Source organism: Pteronotus mesoamericanus, unplaced genomic scaffold (assembly GCF_021234165.1).
Source record: "Pteronotus mesoamericanus isolate MK-2021 breed Mesoamerican mustached bat unplaced genomic scaffold, CSHL_Meso_final scaffold_54, whole genome shotgun sequence".
NCBI lineage: Eukaryota > Metazoa > Chordata > Mammalia > Chiroptera > Mormoopidae > Pteronotus > Pteronotus mesoamericanus.
The window spans coordinates 37,492,767-37,512,617 of NW_026555321.1; the positions used below are offsets into that span (position 1 = coordinate 37,492,767).

Sequence of the window (19,851 nt, forward strand, 5' to 3'; positions counted from 1 at the left end):
TCCAAAAGATCAATCAATTGCCTCCTGTATGCACCCTGAATGGGGACCGATCTCACGACCTAGGCATGTGCCCTGACCAGGAATCGAACTCATGACATTTCAATTTGTGCTATGACTCTCCAAGTCACACCAGCCATGGCAAATTATGAATTTTTAGAAACTTAAGTTCTATTTGGGTTATCTGATCCCGCATCTGATGAGCATTATCCATGTCAAGACAAACACCAAAAACAGTTTAGAACATTCAAGATTAAAAAAAAAAAAAAAAAAAAAAAAGCCTTAAACTTCACAGTCCAGAGACATTAATTTTTTTTAATACCATAAAGTAACTGGATGTACTTATTAGCACAGGGGTAGATACTCGAATGTTAAATTAATGAATAATATGTATTTTTTCTATTTAAATGCCTTAACCCTTATATTGTTTCAAAAAGCCATATATGCAGTGTTACCCATTTAAATAGAGGTGAAGTAGTCTGTGAAAACGTATGAAATATCTTCTTACATGTTTCTTTGTACAACATCACCACCATCAAGTCTTAATGCATTATGGAAAATGCATGGAACTGAACTGTACTGGGCTGCTCCTGAATAGTGGAATGCTGGCCTCCTTCTCCCCATCCCGCTGCCAAGAGGCTCTGGGGCTCCCCCTAGTGCCTTTCAGGGGGCCCAGAAGAAGAGCCGCGCTAGCTAGGCTCAGAGATCAGGGCCCAGATGCCCAGAAATCATAACCTCACTGTTCAAACTCACACTCGTATATGTACCTTTTTCTTTCTTTAAAAAATGGAAATGGTTTCACTTTATTATAATGCTATTATCTTAAAAATAAATTGTACTAAAGAAAATATACACTCAAAATATTGTTCCTAACAAGTTCTTAAAACAGTGGTATAAAATGTTCAGGGGCATTTTATAAATTGGAGTTTTTCACATAAAAATCCCAGCTTGTCATTTTCAGAGAGAAGCTCGATAATTTGGCAACAATTGCCTGGGGATGAGCTGCAAATGACTCTCTGACAGTGTCAGGCCCTCTGTCTGTGCCAGATCCACTCTGGCCCATTGCATGCACTACCACGGCCCACAGGCTCCTGGGGACATCTGAGTCTGCAATATGTAACTCAAAATGAGCTGCCAGGCAGGATGTATTTTAAAAGGTCTCCAGAACCTCAAATATTTTTTCCTACATGTGCAGTGCCATTCCTTAGATTTATTCTGAGTTTTTTGTTAATAACAGTTCCCAGTGTTTGTAAGGCTTGAGGGAAATGAATAAGAGACAAGATTTCTGGAGGGAAATTTTACAACATTTGGCAAAAATCTTAATAATGTCAAAATCAGCCCTGGCCAGGTGGTTCAGTTGGTGGGAGTGTCGTCCTGTACACCAAAAGTTTGTGGGTTCAATCTCTGGTTGAGGAGAATAAGGGGGAAAATCGACTGATGTTTCTCACATCAATGTTTTCTTCTCTCTTTTTCCGTCTTCTCTCTCTCAAATCAGTGAACATATCTTCAGGTGATGATTAAAAAAAAGCCAAAATTGTCTGATCTACCACTTCCATTTCAGGTAACTTATCCTGAAAGAAAATGCTGTACCTGATGACTTAGCTAGATACAAGAATGTATTCTGAATTCTTAGTAGAAAGACTCAGAAAAATCTTGGGTATTGTTTATATAAGGCACAGAAGGAAAAATACACAGCTATTACTGTATTTTGCGGTATATAATGCATACCTTTTGCCCAAATTTTTGGATAGTACTAATTCTGTATCTATATAAATGTTTTAATTCTTTTATTTATGCTTATGTGTTAAAAGTGTAACTCTAGAAAGCAATAATGATTATCTGTATGCAAAATGAAATCTTGGAATACCATAACCAGTTTTATATATAAAAAATTGAATTAAATTAAAATTTAAAATTCTAAACACTGAATTAAAAAACTAAAACAAAAGATATTTTTCCTGAAAGTTTGGGCAAAAAACATGGGCACGCATTGTACAAGGTAGCACATTATACAGAGCTAAATATGGTAACATCACAATTCTTTTTTTAAGAAAACTCTTTTCTTCTACTAAATGAAATCTCACAGGGACCCCTATGTAGTTGCTGTCAAAAAGATAGTGTTCTTTGGGGGAAAAAACAGGTTACAAAATAATTAATAAAAACTATTTTGAAAACTAGTTAATAAAACTAGTGTATACCACACACACTGGGGCATATTTATATATATATTTCTGGAAGGATACATAACAAAGCATTATAAGTCATTATTTCTAGGTGGTGAAATTATGGCTTTTTTCTTTTATTGTAATTTTTAAATATAAAAGTTTCTGTAATGTATATGGACTGCTTACATATGAGAAAAATAACGGTGCTTCTATTTTTTTAAGAACAAAAAAGTCTGGTTTTAAATTGTTTTCAGATAAATTAAAAACAACAACAACAACAACAACAAAAACCCAAACAACCTCTGCTAAAATCCAGGATTACAAATCCAGGCTGGGAGCTACTCAGAATGGGGCAACTGTAGAGGACTGTGGTTTCAGCTACCTTTCTTTACATTAAAAATAGGAAAGGTGGTTGGACTCGAAGCCATAGAAATCCTAGAAGAAAACATAGGCAGTAATATCTTGCATACTTCTGGTAGTAACATTTTTTCCCTGATATATCTCCTCGGGCAAGGGAAACATAAGAAAAAAAATAAACAAATGGGACTACGTCAAACTGAAGTTTTTGCACAGCAAAGGAAACAATCAACAAAACGAAAAGAAACCCCACTGAATGGAAGAACATACTTGCTAATACATCTAATAAGGTGTTAATACCCAAAACTTATAAAAGAACTTTTAAAACTCCACACCAAAAAACTCTCAAACAATCCAATGAAAAAATGGGCAAGGGACCTAAATAGGCTCTTCTCCAAAGAGGACAGACAGATCACCAACAGACATATGAAACGATGCTCAATGTCACTAATTATCAGAGAAATGCAAGTTAAAACCACAATGAGATATGACCTCACACCTGTAAGAATGGATACCATCAACAAATCAATAATGAACAAGTGTTGGTGAGGATGTGGAGAAAAGAGAACCCTTGTGCACTGTTGGTGGGAATGTAGATTCTTATAGCCACTGTGGAAAGCAGTACAGAGTTACCTCGAAACATTAAAAATGGAACTGCCTTAAGTTCAAGTGGCTCCTCTTCTGGGAATTTATCCAAAGAAACCTGAAACGCTACTTTGAAAGAATATATGCGCCCCTATGTTCATTGCAGCATTATTTACAATAGCCAAGATTTGGAAACAACCCAAGTGTCCATCAGGAAATGAGTGGATAAACCAGCTATGGTACAATTACATAATGGAATACTATTTGGCTGTAAAAAAAGAAGAAAATTTTACTCTTTGCGACAGTATAGATGGACCTGGAGAACACTACACTAAGGGTGATAAGGCAGTCAGAGAAAGACAAGTACCATATGATTTCACTTTATGTGGAATCTAATGAACAAACTGAACTGACAAGCAAAATAGAGACGGACTCATAGATAAGAGAGCAGGCTGACAGCTCTGAGAGGGGGGTGTTTAGGGAGTGGAGGGATGGTGCCAAAAAGAAAAAAAAAAAGAGAAAGAACTCATGGACACAGACAACATTGTGGTGAATGCAGATGGGAGTGAGCAAGGGGGATGAACGAGGGGAGTAGCTCGAAGTGGAAGAGGGTATGAGGGGATAAATTGTAATAGAAAACATGCAAAAAAAAAAAAACTTGGAAAAAATAGGAAAGTTGGTTAAAACTAACTATAGAACTTGGGGAGAAAATTTTCATTATAAAGAGCTTTTATGTTTAAACAGTCTCTATTATAAATACCTCACTAAAAAGTCTAGAATTCCATTCACTGTATTATATACACTGGACAGGAGAGATTTAGAATTGGGATTAAATACTATCACTGAGGCCTGGTTTGCAGGCCTGCTCACAACTCTGTCAATCTCCCAAGTCTCTCCCTAAAGATAAACAATGGAGCCACCTGGAACCCTGTGACAGCTGAGGAGAACCCATCCAAATACTAAGATAATGAATTCATGGGCCACTGCTAATACCAACTCCCTTTGGTTAGACCTTAGGCCAAGTGCAGACAAGAAACAAAATTGTCATTTATAAAAACTCTATTTGTGGACAGTTTTCAAAAACGGAAAAGATATATTATAAAGTAAATATCAAAGATTTAACTAAATTCCCGAAGGTTCAGTTTTAATCTAACCACAACCTTTTATTTTTTCCATACCGTGGAAGAATTTTCTTTACATGAGTAATTCTTGTTCTCTTCACATTCTTATTTTTGCAATGTTTATTAACTAGAAATCACATCAGATTTTTATTTAATTTTTATCCTCACCTAGGGACCTTTTTTAAATTTCTTTTTAGAGAGAGAAGGGAGAGAGAAAGGGTGAAACACTGATGCAAAGGACAAGAATAGATCAACTGCCTCCTGTCCGAGCCCAGGCCGGGGATTGCAGGCACCCAGACTGGGGACTGAATCTGCAACTCGCTATGTGCCCTGACCTGGAATTGAACCTACAACCTATTGGTTAAGGGGCGATGTTCCAACCAACTGAGCCACACCAGCCAGGGCTCATGTCAGATTTTCAGACTGCCCACTTGACCTGGACTTCCTTTACAGCTTTGTGCACAAAAACAAGGTTTGGTTCCTTCTTTCCTTTTGTGGCTATTCACTCGTGAGATTGAAGAGTAAGCCAGGCCAACTCCTGGAGTGTCTGCTCTAGTGCACAGCACCTATACTTTCTGTCCACACGGCACCTTAATCTAGTCATCACTAGGAACAGGTGACAGAGCTCTGGGCTTATTAGTTACCTATTATCAGAACACAGAAAGCCCTCTATAAAATAGAACAAGGCATCTCTGTAGATAACCCAGACCCCATTAAGGATATGAAAGGAAATTTGGGGAATAGAAGGTAACTTAAAAGTTCAGAAAATGATCCTTGAAATTATTCTCATCCACTCGCCTAAGAATCAATGAAATCATTATAGAGAATGGTTTCCCTATATGAATTTTCACAGAGCCATAGGTTTCTCCTAATTCTCTATGAGCCACTGAGGAATTTGCTACAACCTGACACTTCTCATGGGGTCTAATGTAGTTTTCTACCTAGGAAGTGTGATTTTCTTTGGTGTTTGAATATAGATTTATTGTATAGTTTATGGTGGAAACTACCTTCCAGAGCACTGTTTCTAAAGTTTGTTCCCTGAACTCTAGATTCTTAAAGGGCATTATATGAAAAACGGTTCTACGGTCAAATCAATCTGGGGAACTGGTGTTTACTGTTTTACTTATTACGGGGAACTTCTCAAGAGTCTTGAGCACTTAGAGCCCTAAGAGGAAGAGGCAAGAGGAGCCACGCTAACAATGTTTTTTAACTCATTTGACAAACTGGAACCTTTTCTCAAGGATCTCCTATTAAAAATGTAGAGGCCAGAGTTAGAGTAGAACTGTTTGGGAAATACGGTTTTAGAAAGTGCTTTTTATACCTTGTTCCCTGATCTTTTGGTGAAGATTAAACAAGAAATAAAAGTACTCAACTCAGTGTTTAGTAAAGAGTAAGGAGACAATTATAATTCTGCTGAAACCAAGAGGAAACCTTCAGTCTCATTCCAATGAAGCGTGGCGCTTTTAAGTGCTGATGTTAAATGAAAAGCCAGGACAGTTCTAAAGCCACAAGGTTTGAGGACCACTGAAGAAATGCATACTACTTGGCACACCACGGATAGTTCATAAATATATACTGAATATATTAATAAATATCCACAGCTTTTACATCATCCATCTCTGGGGAAGAAAATGTTATCAGTTAACCTTTAAACTAAAATACAAAACAGGAAGAAAAAAATGAATTCTAGAAGAGCCTTTCATTTGGGTCAAACTCCACATAATGCTTAATGAAGGCTGTGCAAATTAAAAGGTGCAAATTATTGGCATACTTTTCAAAGACTACATCAATTCCTAAGACTGAGCAGAGACTGCAGGGGTGAAGAAAAGGCATGAAGTTTTTTCAGAACTACCTGTTGCACGCTAACTTCTATACTCCAAAATCACTTTCTTCCACTATAATTTTACAGAAATAGAAAAAAAAAACCCCCTCAATTTTCATGCTAGGTCAAAGGCTTGAAGGTAAGCAAATTTCTTATCTTTTAGGCTTAAAACTAAAAGACATGCTCTCCTTTTTGAACTGATTATTTCTGCTGGCCCTGGAGGCGACTTCCCCAGTCCACGAGCCCCCTGCAGGTCTTCTCCCCGCCCTTTGTTCTTCCCGGTCTGCACGCAGAGCCTCACCCTTTCATACTCGTCCTTGGCTCGGCTGAGCATCTCCAGGATGTCGATGGGCCTGTGGTCACTGCAGCCGTTGGCCTGGCTGGGACTCTGTTTATCGCGAGCAGCTTGCTGAGAGCGCCGTGTCTCCTCTTCTACCACCCTACACGAGGAAAACCAGGTTTTAGAAAGACCGGTTTAGACGCAATCTGACCCAAGAACTCTTCTGGTGTTCATTTGCAAGCATACAGGAAAAATGTCACGACAACACTGTCTTCACAATATAAAACACAGAGCCTTGGTTACCTCATCCCAGAACACTGACGGACCAATTCACCATTTTATTCACAGCACTGCCCATCAATATACTTCACTGTGAGAAGGAGAAAAATACAGAATTCCATTCTAGAGTTGTTAGAAATAGTTACATTAAAAACTTTATTCAATTATCTTTCTTGTTTAAGTAAAAGTCAGTCAAAAAAACTGGTAAAGTAAGCTTGAAAATGGACAATGCCACCAAGGAAAAAGAAGTCTGCGCAGCTGAACAACTCACTGTGGAAGTCTGTAATCAAAGAAAATCTTCAAAGGCAAATGACAGCACTACAGGCACACAAAAGGTTTCCCTCATTTCTCTCCTTAAAAATCTCTCAGGGGGTAACTGCAGTCAGGGTGACTGGTGCTGCTTAAGCTACTTCTGTACTTGAAGATGCAGAAAGCAAAAAAGGTGAGGGTTAAGAACGTCACTTACAGGGCTGGGGTCTCTAAATCCACCTGTGGGGTGTCTTAAGAGTATTCTCCCCAGCCCCTCCCCCCACATAAAGGTCTGAAGCAATTATAGCAAAATGTCAGAAACTGAGAGCGAGGTGGTGAACACATGGCTTCTTCATTGTTTCTGGTATTTTTCTTTAAGCTTGGAATAATAAGTTTTAATAAGGCAATTGGTCGTTTTTTCTTTTTAAGATTTATTCACGTTTCAGTTCCAATTGCAACGAATAGGCCCACCTGCCATAGAATAAATTGGCAGTCACAACTTGATCATTGCATTAACTGAGAATTTTTCAGCCAGTGAGGATGACGGGCCATAAAACAGTTCAGTAGTAAAGGTTTTTGTTTTTGTTGTTGTTTTGTTTTTATGGAACAAGAGGAACAGGACAAGAATAGGCTGTTCAGTGTCACTTAATTTGCTACTTTAAAATAGTCCTTCCAGGAACTCCCAGCGTATGTGAGACGTTTCTTTTATTTGAAAACACTGGGTTAAACAATATTAAACAGGGTTTTGTTTTTTTTTTTTAAAGAGCAAAATCATTATGAGTTTTTTAATATACTAAAACGTATTATGATTCTCTAAAAAGGGCGGGCTCATATATTTCCCCAAATTTATTTGACCATAGAATCTTCTCCTGAGGCAGGGTTCCTATTTGGAAAATGCTGCTTTAGGGTAATGATGTCATTTTTATATCTAGATTCTTATAGCTCGTAATAGGATTATTATTTCTAAAACAAAGGTAGAACTATGGACTTTATTGTAGACTGGAAGAAGACTGGCATGTGATATGAAAATCAGACCATTTAGAAAATTGTTTCTTTTATGTCCATACTGTAATCATCTCTTGGGAAATACTGTATTGTTTTAACTGTGGGGTCTGTAGGAAAGGATAAAAAGACGGGGGAGATATACATTAGTTATTTTTTGATAGTGAATTATAAGCAATTTCACATTTTTTGTACTTTTCTTCATTTTCTATAATTAACACCCACTCCTTTAATATTAAGAAAAAAGACTATTTCAAATGACTTAATTTAATATACTCAGTTATAGACCACATCGGCCTGAATCTATGCTTCATCAAGGACTCTGGTCACACACTCTGCTTCCACCTACCTCCCACGATGTTGCCCGGCTTGCCCCAGCTTGCATTCACCTCTCTGCTGACCTGGACTGGACCTGTGCTTTTGACTCAAAAGAAGATGTTTCTAACAACCCTCTATTTACACGTGGACCAGGCCACCTCACAAAGCTCACCACTGCTGAAAGCAGAAGCTGCTGGGTGGTGTGGGAGAGACCCCCACATGAATGAGGCTTGGACTCTCAGAGCTCTTCCAATTCAGACTCTGTGAAGACCTGGCTTTCCTCCTTCCTCTGAAACCATCAAACATGCCCCTAAGACTATCTGTAAGATTAGGAACATAGCTCACATCCATGAATTCTCCCAATTTTATAGGCTATGCAGGCAAACAATGAAACCAGTTTTACTGTTAAAACAGTTTCTGGCAGATGGGATTTCCTCTTTAGGAAACTCAACATTTTATCAAGTTTAATGGATTTTCAAGTTTGTAATTACCAAAGAGAGTTTCCAAATTTATATACAGTATAGGTTTAGAAATTTCATTGCTCTCCTCAACAGCTTCTCAGTTTTTATAAACAGCTTTTCAAATAAATTTTTTACTGTAAGAATTATTATATTGCAGTTGTCAGAACAGAGACGGGGAGATCTAAATTTAACAGAATGGGCATTGACAGACAAGTTTATTTAGACATATAATATGCCAAAAAGTATTTTACATATGTTCTTCTGGTTAGCAGACATGACATTTTGAAATATGTAGCAAACAGAGGCTGTACACAGGCAAAGTTAGAGCAAAGAAAGATAAAGTAGCCTTTTTTATCTTTGGTATCCAAAATGCCATTTATCACAAAGTTAATGTTAACATATAAGGTATTCTCTTCAGTCATAAAAAGGCCAGACACTTAAAAACTCACTATCAACAGTTTTGCAAGGGTCTCTAATCACTTTCAATACCTCTCCACTTCACATAAAATAAGCTGAAAGCTTAAGCAAATGTCTCTTTTTCGGGCTTTTTTAGAAAAACACAAAACAAAAACCTGAATGTTCTTTTCCTTCTCTGATTCCTGTTTCTACTTTGTCATCCTATTTTGGGGTTCAATACAGTATTTTCAGACAGGTCTTTTTCAGTTTCATTTACCATCTCAAGTTTTACATAAAGGGTACCACCTGCCCTGATAGAGACAAAAAACTCAAAATGGTTTCTTGTGAATAGCTGTTAGAGCTAAAGAAGCCAGATTCTCTTACTCAGTTACAAAAGCTCTCAATCTGCAGGAGAAAGTATATATACGGTTGACCCTTGAACAATGTGGGTATAAGGGGGCACCGATTTCCCACACAACTGACAATCTGAGTATAGCTTTTGACTTCCCCCAAACTTAACTACTAGTAACTTAGTGTTGCCTGGAAGCCCTATTGATAACATAAATAGTTGATTAACATATATTTTTTTGTTATAAGCTAGAGAAAAAAATATTAAGAAAATCACAAGGAAGAGGAAATACATTTACACTACTATATGTATTATTTATTGAAAAAAAAATCCATGTGTAAGTGGACCCATGGAGTTCAAACCTGTGTTGTTCAAGAGTCCACTGTATTAATGTATTCCAGGGTTTAGATGTTAAAAATATATTCTGGATTTCAGGCTAACCAAGAATCAACAAATCTGTGTCTTCTAGGTAAACAGAAGTAAGCTGCCTTTCCTGTTACTTTCAAAACTGCAAAAAAGTAGTCATCAAATAAATGGCTTTGTAAAATAGTTTTTACCTTTTTTAGAAAAAAGGTGCTCTAAAAAGAAAGTGTGGTTCTAGAGAGCCAACACATTTTCCAATATGAGAGACACAGGTTCACATGGAACAATCCTCAGGGGTATACAGAGCAATAAACACAGGTGAGCTACAACCAGCGCAGGCAAAGCAGGTGGCTGATTAACTTCCAACCGGCATGTGTTAGCAGTCCTGGATTAAAACCTTAGCCATGAGTGCTTCTTTTAAAGTGCAAATATACCCAGAACTGAGGGTTTTGGCATTAATTATTTATTTATAAAAATTAATTTTAAAATAAGATTCTTTTAAACAACTAAGATTGCTTTCTTCCAAACATGTAGATAAAAACCCTGCAGGAGAGGAAAGGGAATCTTGATTTGACAGAGGGGAAGGAGATGTCAACCTTTCTGAGAAGATTCAGGCAAAAACTGAAAAGGAAACATAAGTGAACCAGAATAAGTGTGCCCACTGGAGCATTTTGCCCAGAGCTCTGTAGATCGTCAGGCCCCACTAGAACAAGTGTCTTGGGCACCTAGAATCCAGACCAGCAGTACCAGCAATACAGATGAGCCATGAGGGGTGGCTTCTGCTGGTCAGCTGGAGAAAGGACTACTCTTTCTCCACTCTTTAGAACATTAATGAAAATTGTTTTCCAAATTCCAAGATTTTGACTTACAAAAAAATCTGTTGCAACACAATCTATTAATGGATTGGCAACTATTAAACCTAGAACCTGTGTCAAAGATAAGTTCGCTTAAAGGGGTAAAGATGGATGTGTGCAGGAGTTCTCCATCAGCTATTGAGCACAGTACCACTTGTTGCAGAGGAAAGCTATAGAGAACCCTAAGTTGCATATGGTGGTTAGGCTGTGAACTGCACGTGGTATCATCTGAAGCTAAGGAGTATGATGGCACTAACCACATGTTTAACAGTAAGAGTCTGGTTAAGTTACAATCTATCCGCAGGACTGGATACAATGCAGTCATTAGAACATTATAGAGGGCTATTTAATGCTCTGGAAAAATGCTGTTGACATGAAAAGTAGGATGTACACACAGCGCGCTCTTTTTGTAAGAAACGATCAACTACATCAGCATAAAGTACACATAAAGAAAAAGACCAGAAGGAAACAGACTAACATGCTAACACACACTGGGGGTAGTAGTAAGATTATAAATAATTTTAGATTTCTTTAGGCTTTTCTGCCCTTTCCAAATTTCTGACAGTAAACAGGAAATTAGGAGGGAAATATCTAAGTTAGTACACTCCAGCAATAAAGTAGGAAGAAAAGTAATTTTCCATCTCTCATATACCATTAATTAAATAAATCCATGGAGTGATAAAATACTTACTTGGCCATGAGTTTGGCTATGCGGTGACAGTCATTCTTGTCATAAAACCAGATACTGTATATTGACACTTGAAAAACAGAGAAAAAAATTATAAGGGGAAATGAGGTTTCAACATATATGTAAGTAATATAGTATTACTGTGGAATGCCACAGAATTTATCACCAGACTCTCAGATTGTTAAAGCTTCCTCTAAAGGAAAAAAAATGCTTTTCCCAAAAAATGTTAAAAGAGGTTCAACTAATTATTAAAATCAGTTTACCAGCTATTGAACACTAGAAACTTTGAGTCTTGTGAAACTTAAAATACAGAATATTATGTCACAGTGAAAAACAAAGCTTTAAAAACAACTAGCAGCTCCAGATCCACCCTGTGATCAACTCTGTCCATCACACCATCACTCTTCCTTTCCTTTTTTTTTTTTAACACCCAGTATGGTGATCAGCACAAGAAAGCCCACAAAAATATTTGGTGAATACATAAATGAACTTTATTAAAAATAACAATACATAAAAATATTGTATATACTTCTTGGATAACTCAGACTAGAAATGCTGAATATATGTGTCAAAATAAACATATAGGTAGGTTGGCTTACTGCTGCCATGTGCACCACTGTAACACAGCCTGTCCTAGGTTACACCTCCTTTTTTATTTCCAACTACTCCCTGGCACAGGAAGGGCAGGTATCATTATGCTTTCTTAAAAAAACTGAACTTTCAATTTTGAAATAATTGTAGCTTCAAATGTATTATAAAAAAATAAGCAGAGATCCTGTGTACCTTTTGTTTCCTCCAATTGTAACATTTTGTAAAACTATAATATAGTATCACAACCAGGCTATTGATACCAATACAGTCAAAATACACAACATTTTTATGGTCACCAGGATCCTTCATGCCCTTTTATAGCCACCTCCTATAGCCCTCCCTATCCCATCTCTGACCACTGGCACACTCATCTGTTCTCTATTTCTATAATGTTGTCATTTCAAGAACACTATATACACGGAATCATACAGTATACAAATGATATTGATTTACTTGACTCAACACAATTCCCTTGCTATTCAACCCAGCCATTGCTTACATCAGTAGTTCATTCTCCCCACACTCCATGCTTTTGCTGAGTAGTATTTCACGGTACAAATGTACGAGTTTGTTTAACTATTTATCTATTGAAGGACATTTGGAGTGTTTCCAGTTTTTGGATATTATGAATTAAGCTGCTATGAAATGTTTGTGTACAGGTTGTTGTGTGAAACTAAGTTTTTGTTTCTTTCAGTTAAATGCCCAAAAATAGTTACTGAGCCACAGCAGTTGCAGGTTTAGTTGAGTAAGAAACTATTAAACTATTTTCCAGAGTGGTTGTGCTATTTTGTACTCCTACCAGCAATGTGTGAACAATCTAGTTTGCATTCTTATCAGCACTTACAGTTCTCAGTATTTTAAATTTTATGTGCATTCAGACAGGTGTAGAGTATAGTGTCTCATTTTTTTGCTCGTTTTTGGCAGTTTGATAACTATTTGACAATCAGGAGTTAGTTCTCATTCACATTCAATGTTCACAGATTTTTTAAAGTAACCAACACGTAGAGTTTGTTTGGTCAATCTTCATCCTCATTTTGTTTTCTGGAAAACTGCACCCAAATACGGTACAGGACACTCCTTATTCCTCTGGCCCAGACAGCTTTGTTGAGCCTGATGTCAATGTAAACATCTGCAGTTCCCATCTCCTCCATGGCAAGTTTCCGGGTATCTTTTGGTGTCCAAGGGGCACGCTGCTTGACACCACTTGATGGATGTGCTTGCAAATGTTGATGGTGTATTCTTGGGACACTACCTCACCAATAGCAGAATAGCCCTTGTCCTTGCTACCCTTCTTCGCAGGAGCCATTCTACTGGGCCCAGGCTGGAAAGGAAGTCATTGTGGGTTTTTTTCCTTTTAATTTTTTATTTACTCATTTTAGAAAGAGAGAAAGAGAGGGAGATTGACAGTGACATCGATTTGTTGTTCCTCATACTTATGTATTCACTGGTTGTTTCTTGCATGTGCCCTGGCCAGGGATGGAACCCGCAACCTTGTGTTTTGGGACTATGCTCTGAGCTACCCAGCCAGGGCCAAGTCACTGTGGTTTTAATTTACATTTCCCTAATAGCTAGTGGCACTGACATCTCTTCATGTGCTTCTTTGTCATCTATATGCCCTCTTTAGTCAGATGTCTGTTCATGTCTTTTGCCCCTTTTAATTTTTTAAACTGCTGAGTTCTGAGAGGTCTTTATACAGGGTCTGGCACAAACAACACCCCTTTTTTAATCACAAAACCATAATCATATAATTCTTTAACATGGTATCATACTCAAGCACACCATATGGCATTTTAGGTGAAATGTTCAAATTGCTATCTATCTTGTGTGAGACATTCACATACCCTACCAACCACATTCAAGCAAGCCTTCCTTCTGCCGGACACTGTATATTCAATACCCTAGTCCTTTGTCAGATATGTGATTGGAAAGTATTTTCTCCCTGTTTGCAGCCTATTTTTTCATCCTCTTAATAAGGTCTTTCCAAAGCAAAAGTTTTTAATGTTGAGAAAGTCCAATTCATCCATTTTTCCTTTTATGAATCATAATTTAGGTGTCAAGTCTAAGAACTCTTTGCTGAGCCCGAGTTCCAGAATCTTCTATTTTTTCTTAAAAGGTTTATATATTTACATTTAAGTTGGTGATCCATCTTGAGTTAATTTTTGTATAGAAAGATTTAGGTAAGGGTTCTTGTTTTTTTCTTTTTCTTTTTGGTCTAATTATTCCAATATTATTTGTTGAAAATACTCTCCTCCATTGAGTAATCTTTTGTACCCCTGTCAAATATCAGTTGGGCATATTTGTGTCGGTCTATTTCTGGATTATTTATTGTCCCATTTACTTATTTGTTTACCTATCTACCAATAGCACACTGTGTTGATTACCACAGGTATACCATAGGCCTTCATACTGCGATGAATAATTCCTTTCTCTTTATGCTTGTTTTTCAAGATTATTTTAGTTTATAGGGCCTGTCCCTTTCTATTTAAACTTTAGAATACATTTGTCTATGCCTATAAAGAACCTTGCTGGAATTTTGATAGGAAGTGCATTTTGGGAAGAGTTGACATCTTTATTCTGTTGAGTCCTTTAATACATGAGGAATATGGTACACATCTACATTTATCGAGGTCTTCTTTCATCAATATTTTTATTATTTTTTTAATTCTCACCTGAGGATATATTTTTATTGATTTGAGAGAGAGAGAGAGAGAGAAACATTGGTGTAACATAGAAACATCAATTGGTTGCCTCCCCATACGAGTCCCAACTGGGGATCAAACTTGTAATCTTTTGGTATACAGGATGCTCCAAACAACTGACCCACCTGGCCGGGGCTCATCGGTATTTTATAATTTAAGTTTTCACCCAAGTATTTAATTTTCTTTGTAGAGATTATAAATGGTATTGTTTTTAATTTGGGTTTCCCCAAGTTCAGTTATATGCAGACATGTGACTAGTTTTTTTTGTGTGCGCTGATCTTCTATCCTCAGACCTTACTAAACTCACTAATTAGTTCTAGGAGTTTGTACGTCGACAATCAGGTCATATGTGAATAGGAACACTTTTATTTCTCCTCTCCTAATCTTTGGATCTTCAATTGTTCTTTCTTGCCTTACTGTAGTGGCTAGAACTTCCAGTGCGGTGTTGAACAGCAGTGATGACACTGGATATTCTTATCTTGTTCTCGATTTTAGAGGAAAAGCTATCAGCCTTTCACTATAAATATGATGTTTGTTGTAGGTGTTCTTCATTAAGATGATAATTCACTTCTATTTTTAACTTGCAAGTTTTACTCATGAATGAACATTGGATTTTGTTAAAGTTTTTTTTGTGTGTGTTAGAAAATACAACATGGCCCTGGCTGGTGTGGCTCAGTTGCTTAAAGCACTGTTTCACAGACTGAAAGTTTGTGGGTTTGATTCCCAGTCAGGGCACTTGTCCAGATTGTGGGTTCAATCCCGGGTCAGGGCATGTATGAGAAGGCAACTAATTGATGTTTCTCACATTGATGTTTTTCCCTCTCTCTCTGAAAGCAATGGGAAAAAAAAAAATGTCCTCACGTGAAGATTAAAAAAAAAACAAAACCCCTCAAAATACCACCAATATGACCACATTATATCTTTTCTATCTCCTCTCCTCTTTAGCTTGTCAATACGGTGGACTACACTGATTGATTTTCAATACTGAACAAGCTTTGCGTATCTGGAGTAGAGCCCATATAGGCATTTTTTATATTTCTTTCCTACTTACTGTTGGATGTACTAATATCTGGTTGAAGATTTTTAAAATCTAATTTCATGAGAGATAATGGTATGTATAGCTTTTTTTGGGGGGGGGTACTGTCTTTGTCTTGTTCAGGTATCAGGGTAATACTGGTCTTATAAAGATCAGTGGAGTGTTCCCTCGTTTTCTGTTTCCTGGAAGAAACTGTAAAATTAATGGTAATTCTCCTCTGAATTCTCTATTAAAGTCTTCTGGGCCTGGGGATTTCTGTTTCACGAGCTTTTAAATTATGGCTTCATCCCTGACTCGTGTGGCTCAGTGGGTTGGTGTTGTCCTGCAAACCAAAAAGTTGCCTGTTTGATTCCCAGTCAGGACACACGATGGAGGTGCGGACCAGGTCCCTGGTTTGGGGTATGTGAGAGGCAATTGTCATTTCTCTCTCACATCTGTTTTTCTCACTCTTTCTCCCTTCCTTCCCCTCTCTCTAAAAAAATAATAAAATCTTAAAAAAAATTATGAATTCATTTTCTTTAATGGCTATAGGGCTATTCATGTTATCTATTTTATATTGGTTGAGTTTTGTAGCTTGTGGTTTTCAAGGAATTGGTCCATTTCTTCTAAGTTCTCAAGTCTGTAAGTGTGAAGTTGCTTATAGCATTCCCTTACTACTCTTTTAAAAGTCTGGAGAATCTGTAGTAACACCCACTATTTCAATCCTGGTACTGGTAACCTGTCTTCTTTTCTTAGTCTTGCTAAAGGTTTATTAACTTTATGGACTTTTTTCAGAGAACCAGCTTTTGGTTTCATTTATTTTTCTCTACTTTCAATTTCATTGATTTCTGCTGTCCTCTTTATTCTACCTTATTTCTTTATGTTTTCAGTTGATTTTGCTTTTCTTTTCCGAATTTCTTGAGGTAGGAATTCAGTACGTTCTCAGCCAGTGTTGCCTGAAGCGGTGGAGAAGAGCTTCCCATGGTTTGGTCACCTGATGTGCCTCTGGGGGAAAGGTAGCCTCCGATGCGCTTCCCAGGCCAGGCTGGTTATGTGTGACTCCTCCTCTGTACCCACCTTTCCTTCAGGGAAGGCAGAAAAAGTACTCGCTTCGTGGCCACTTATTGTTAGTAGGGTAGGGTTTCTAGTCTTTTCTGCCAGTTTTGCTGGGCTCACCTGGTATTGTTGGCAGGACTTCCATTGGATTTGGGGAAGAACGAACCTACCTAGGCCACATTCTATTGCTAGGTTGGAGGCTGTGAAACGCCAGGTCTAAGCCCCCTTATTCTGATGGGTGGGAAGCTTGTAAGACACCCTGCTGCTGCATTCTGTCAGTTCTGGGCCCTACACCAGGTCATCCTCCTCTTTCCTCCTTTTAGAGTTCTCCTGATTGTTTCTTGTGTTATTTCTGAATTTTATACTTACATGGAGAAGCAAAGAGAAACAAGTCTATGCCATTTTGTTTGTATCAGAAGTCTCATGTTTTTTACAGATGGAAAATTGAGGCTCACAAAAAGACTAAGTGACTTACTAATAAATCAGAGAAAAACAGTCCCGGAATTAGAACTTAGGTCTTCTCATTCCTAAGCCAGTAGTCTTGACGCTACATATCGACTGCCTCAATAGTTTAAATAACAAAATTTTTTATAGAAATGAAAAGTTTATGAACTTCATTATGCTTGAAGATTAAAGCAACAGATAAAAGAAGTATAAATAATTGAGTAAGTTAAAAATTATACACTAAAAGGATGACAGACTATAAGAGCTATAAATGCTAGTACAAGAAACTTTAAATTAATATTTTTTTAATAGCTGTTATTTGTGCTCTATAAAGATGCTATTGATATACTATAATTTAGAAAGCCACTGTTAATAAAAACTAAAAAGCTATTTTAATCGTGAATTTTTTGTTTTACCTTAAATTAAGGTAATTATATTGGGCTGGCCAAAAAGCCCATTACATTTTTTTCTGTATGGTGGCTCTAGTAGTGCTTAGTTGTCTTTAACTTCATCTGAAACAACTGTTAGATTGTATTGTGACAGCTGTTGTATCAGCATGCAATTAAAAAAAAAAAAAAAACCTTATCAAAATTAGCGAACTTCTGTGCAGCCATTTTCATATTGAAGATGGAAGAAAACATGTAACATTTTTGGCATGTTATGCTTTATTATCCCAAGAAAGGTAAAAATGTGCAAGAAATGATTTGTGCAGTGTATGGAGAAGGTGCTGTGATGGATCAAATGTGTCAAGTGTTTTGTGAAGTTTCTTGGTACTGTTGACATTTTGGCCAAGTAATTCCTTGCTGTGCAGCTCTCTTATGCATTGGAAGATGTGAGCAGCACTCCTGGCCTCTACTCACTAGAAGCCAATAGTGGGAGAATAGTCAACATCCTCAAAATATCCAAATTCATAGTGTTATTGGTGAAAATGAAAAATGTGTGTTTTACTTTACAGAAAAAACTAAATGGACTTTTTGGCCAACCCACTAAGACTTCATGGCCAATCACTTTAAAAGTTCCCTTTTCAATGAAAATAAAAATATAATTGGATTTTTTAATGGTCACTGTAGAGTGTATGAAAACATTATTCATATACAGAGTGAATAAATGGCTTCATTTTAATGAATGAAGAACACAAACAGAAATTTTTTTCCTACCCTGTTTACAAGGGGCTTCTCTGGCAGGGAAACCCTCCAATTACACTAAAACTCTCCTAAACAGCCAGACCCCATGTCTAGCCATGTGTCCTGCAGGTGACTGCATGCACTACCATGAGGCAGCTGAGGTTGGCTTTTGTCTTCCAAGTCTTTGAATGGCTGTGAATAGTTTTTCATGTTCGGAACCCATTTTCATAGTTCTTCTGTTCACAGAATTTCAAAAACACTACTGATGCTTCAAACAGAAACAATATCCAATGAATAACAAGTACTTTTGTAATATGTAAATTACAGATTAAATTTAGCTTTGACAACCCAAAAGAAGAGCACAGAAGCAGCCTTGTTACAGAGGAGATACATTATTAAACATTATCTACTGCAGGGTCTTAGCTATGTTCTTAGCAGCTAATAACTGCTCCAACATATGAGTAAATCAGACTGGGCTTTGAAAAGACTCCATATATGGCAATTACACACACCTATCTTTCTTTAAATATGCCTCTTCCATCCTTGGCTAAAGAACATCCACAACACAAAAGTCCAAATACAAATGTTTCCAGTTTTCCTCTGATGTACATGCCCATACAACTTAAAATGATGAGAAAATATTTATGACATGCAATACGTCAGGCTCAAAGAGGCACACACTTTTTGTGTGTGTGTGTATGTGGCTAAACAGAGGCATTTAACTAGTTTTTCATAGGGGATTGTAAACCAAAATCTAAGGAAAGAATTCCATATTGATAATCAAAATAAATCCATCAGAGCTGTCAACTTATTATGGTAAACATCCACTTAGGCACCCCCCTTCTTTTTAAAAAATACTCTAATTTAGAAATAAGATGCATGCCTTCCGCTCTTGTACATTATCAAGTAAACTGCCAAAAAGAGCCAAATGCTTTCAAAGGCATGTTTGCAGAAGAAATAAAGATAAGGAAGCCATAATGATAGCTTAATGGGTAAAGGATAAGAGTCACACTCGATTCTGCCAAAAGCAGACCTGTAGAGGTTCAGACACGCATCCAAGAATCAGCCGTCTGCCAACATATCAAATGCTCAGTGCATGCAACTGGCAAGAAGGCCCAAAAACCTGCCACTAAGCCTGTCACTGTCACCAGTGAGGAAAGACAGATAAGTTCACCAGATAGTTAAAACTGCAGAGGACACTGTCTCCAAACCAAAGCCAAGTATTCTTTCCTCAAGAGAACTTAACTATAAGGCTTAATACATCCTGTCAACAATTCACTTGCTCGAACAACCTGAAATACTTTTCCTTGATTAACTGTACTACAGGGGATTTAGAGATCTGGCAATACAGTACTACTTTGCTATGGCAAATAATTATGGAATCCTGTATGATAAATGGCTTTTCTCAAGATGAAAGCAAACTATTGGACACCCACCATATATCGTAGCTGCTAACAGCTGTCCACAGTAAGTCATGCTGTAGAGGCAAGTCACTAAAGAGTTAGAAGTATGACAGGATATTTAATTACCTTTCGTTTGTACTTCCATGAAAAATAGGAAGATGCATAAAAGAATAAACAAAATCAAATGTTTCCTTTTCTTTTCAAATGATAGCCCTTTTCTTCTGAAAGGGTGA

General features: G+C 37.2%; 1 protein-coding gene across 2 annotated transcripts in view; it reads right to left on the bottom strand.

Annotated features, from left to right (window-relative positions):
- Positions 1-19,851, bottom strand: part of DCP1A (decapping mRNA 1A) — a 56,416-nt gene that overhangs the window by 18,575 nt on the left and 17,990 nt on the right. For both annotated transcript variants that reach the window (XM_054595589.1, XM_054595588.1), the window contains exons 4-5: positions 11,290-11,356; positions 6,349-6,487 (exon numbers count right to left, since the gene is read on the bottom strand). In XM_054595589.1, the coding sequence (XP_054451564.1) occupies positions 6,349-6,487; positions 11,290-11,356 (206 nt within the window). The remainder of the gene's footprint in view (positions 1-6,348; positions 6,488-11,289; positions 11,357-19,851) is intronic.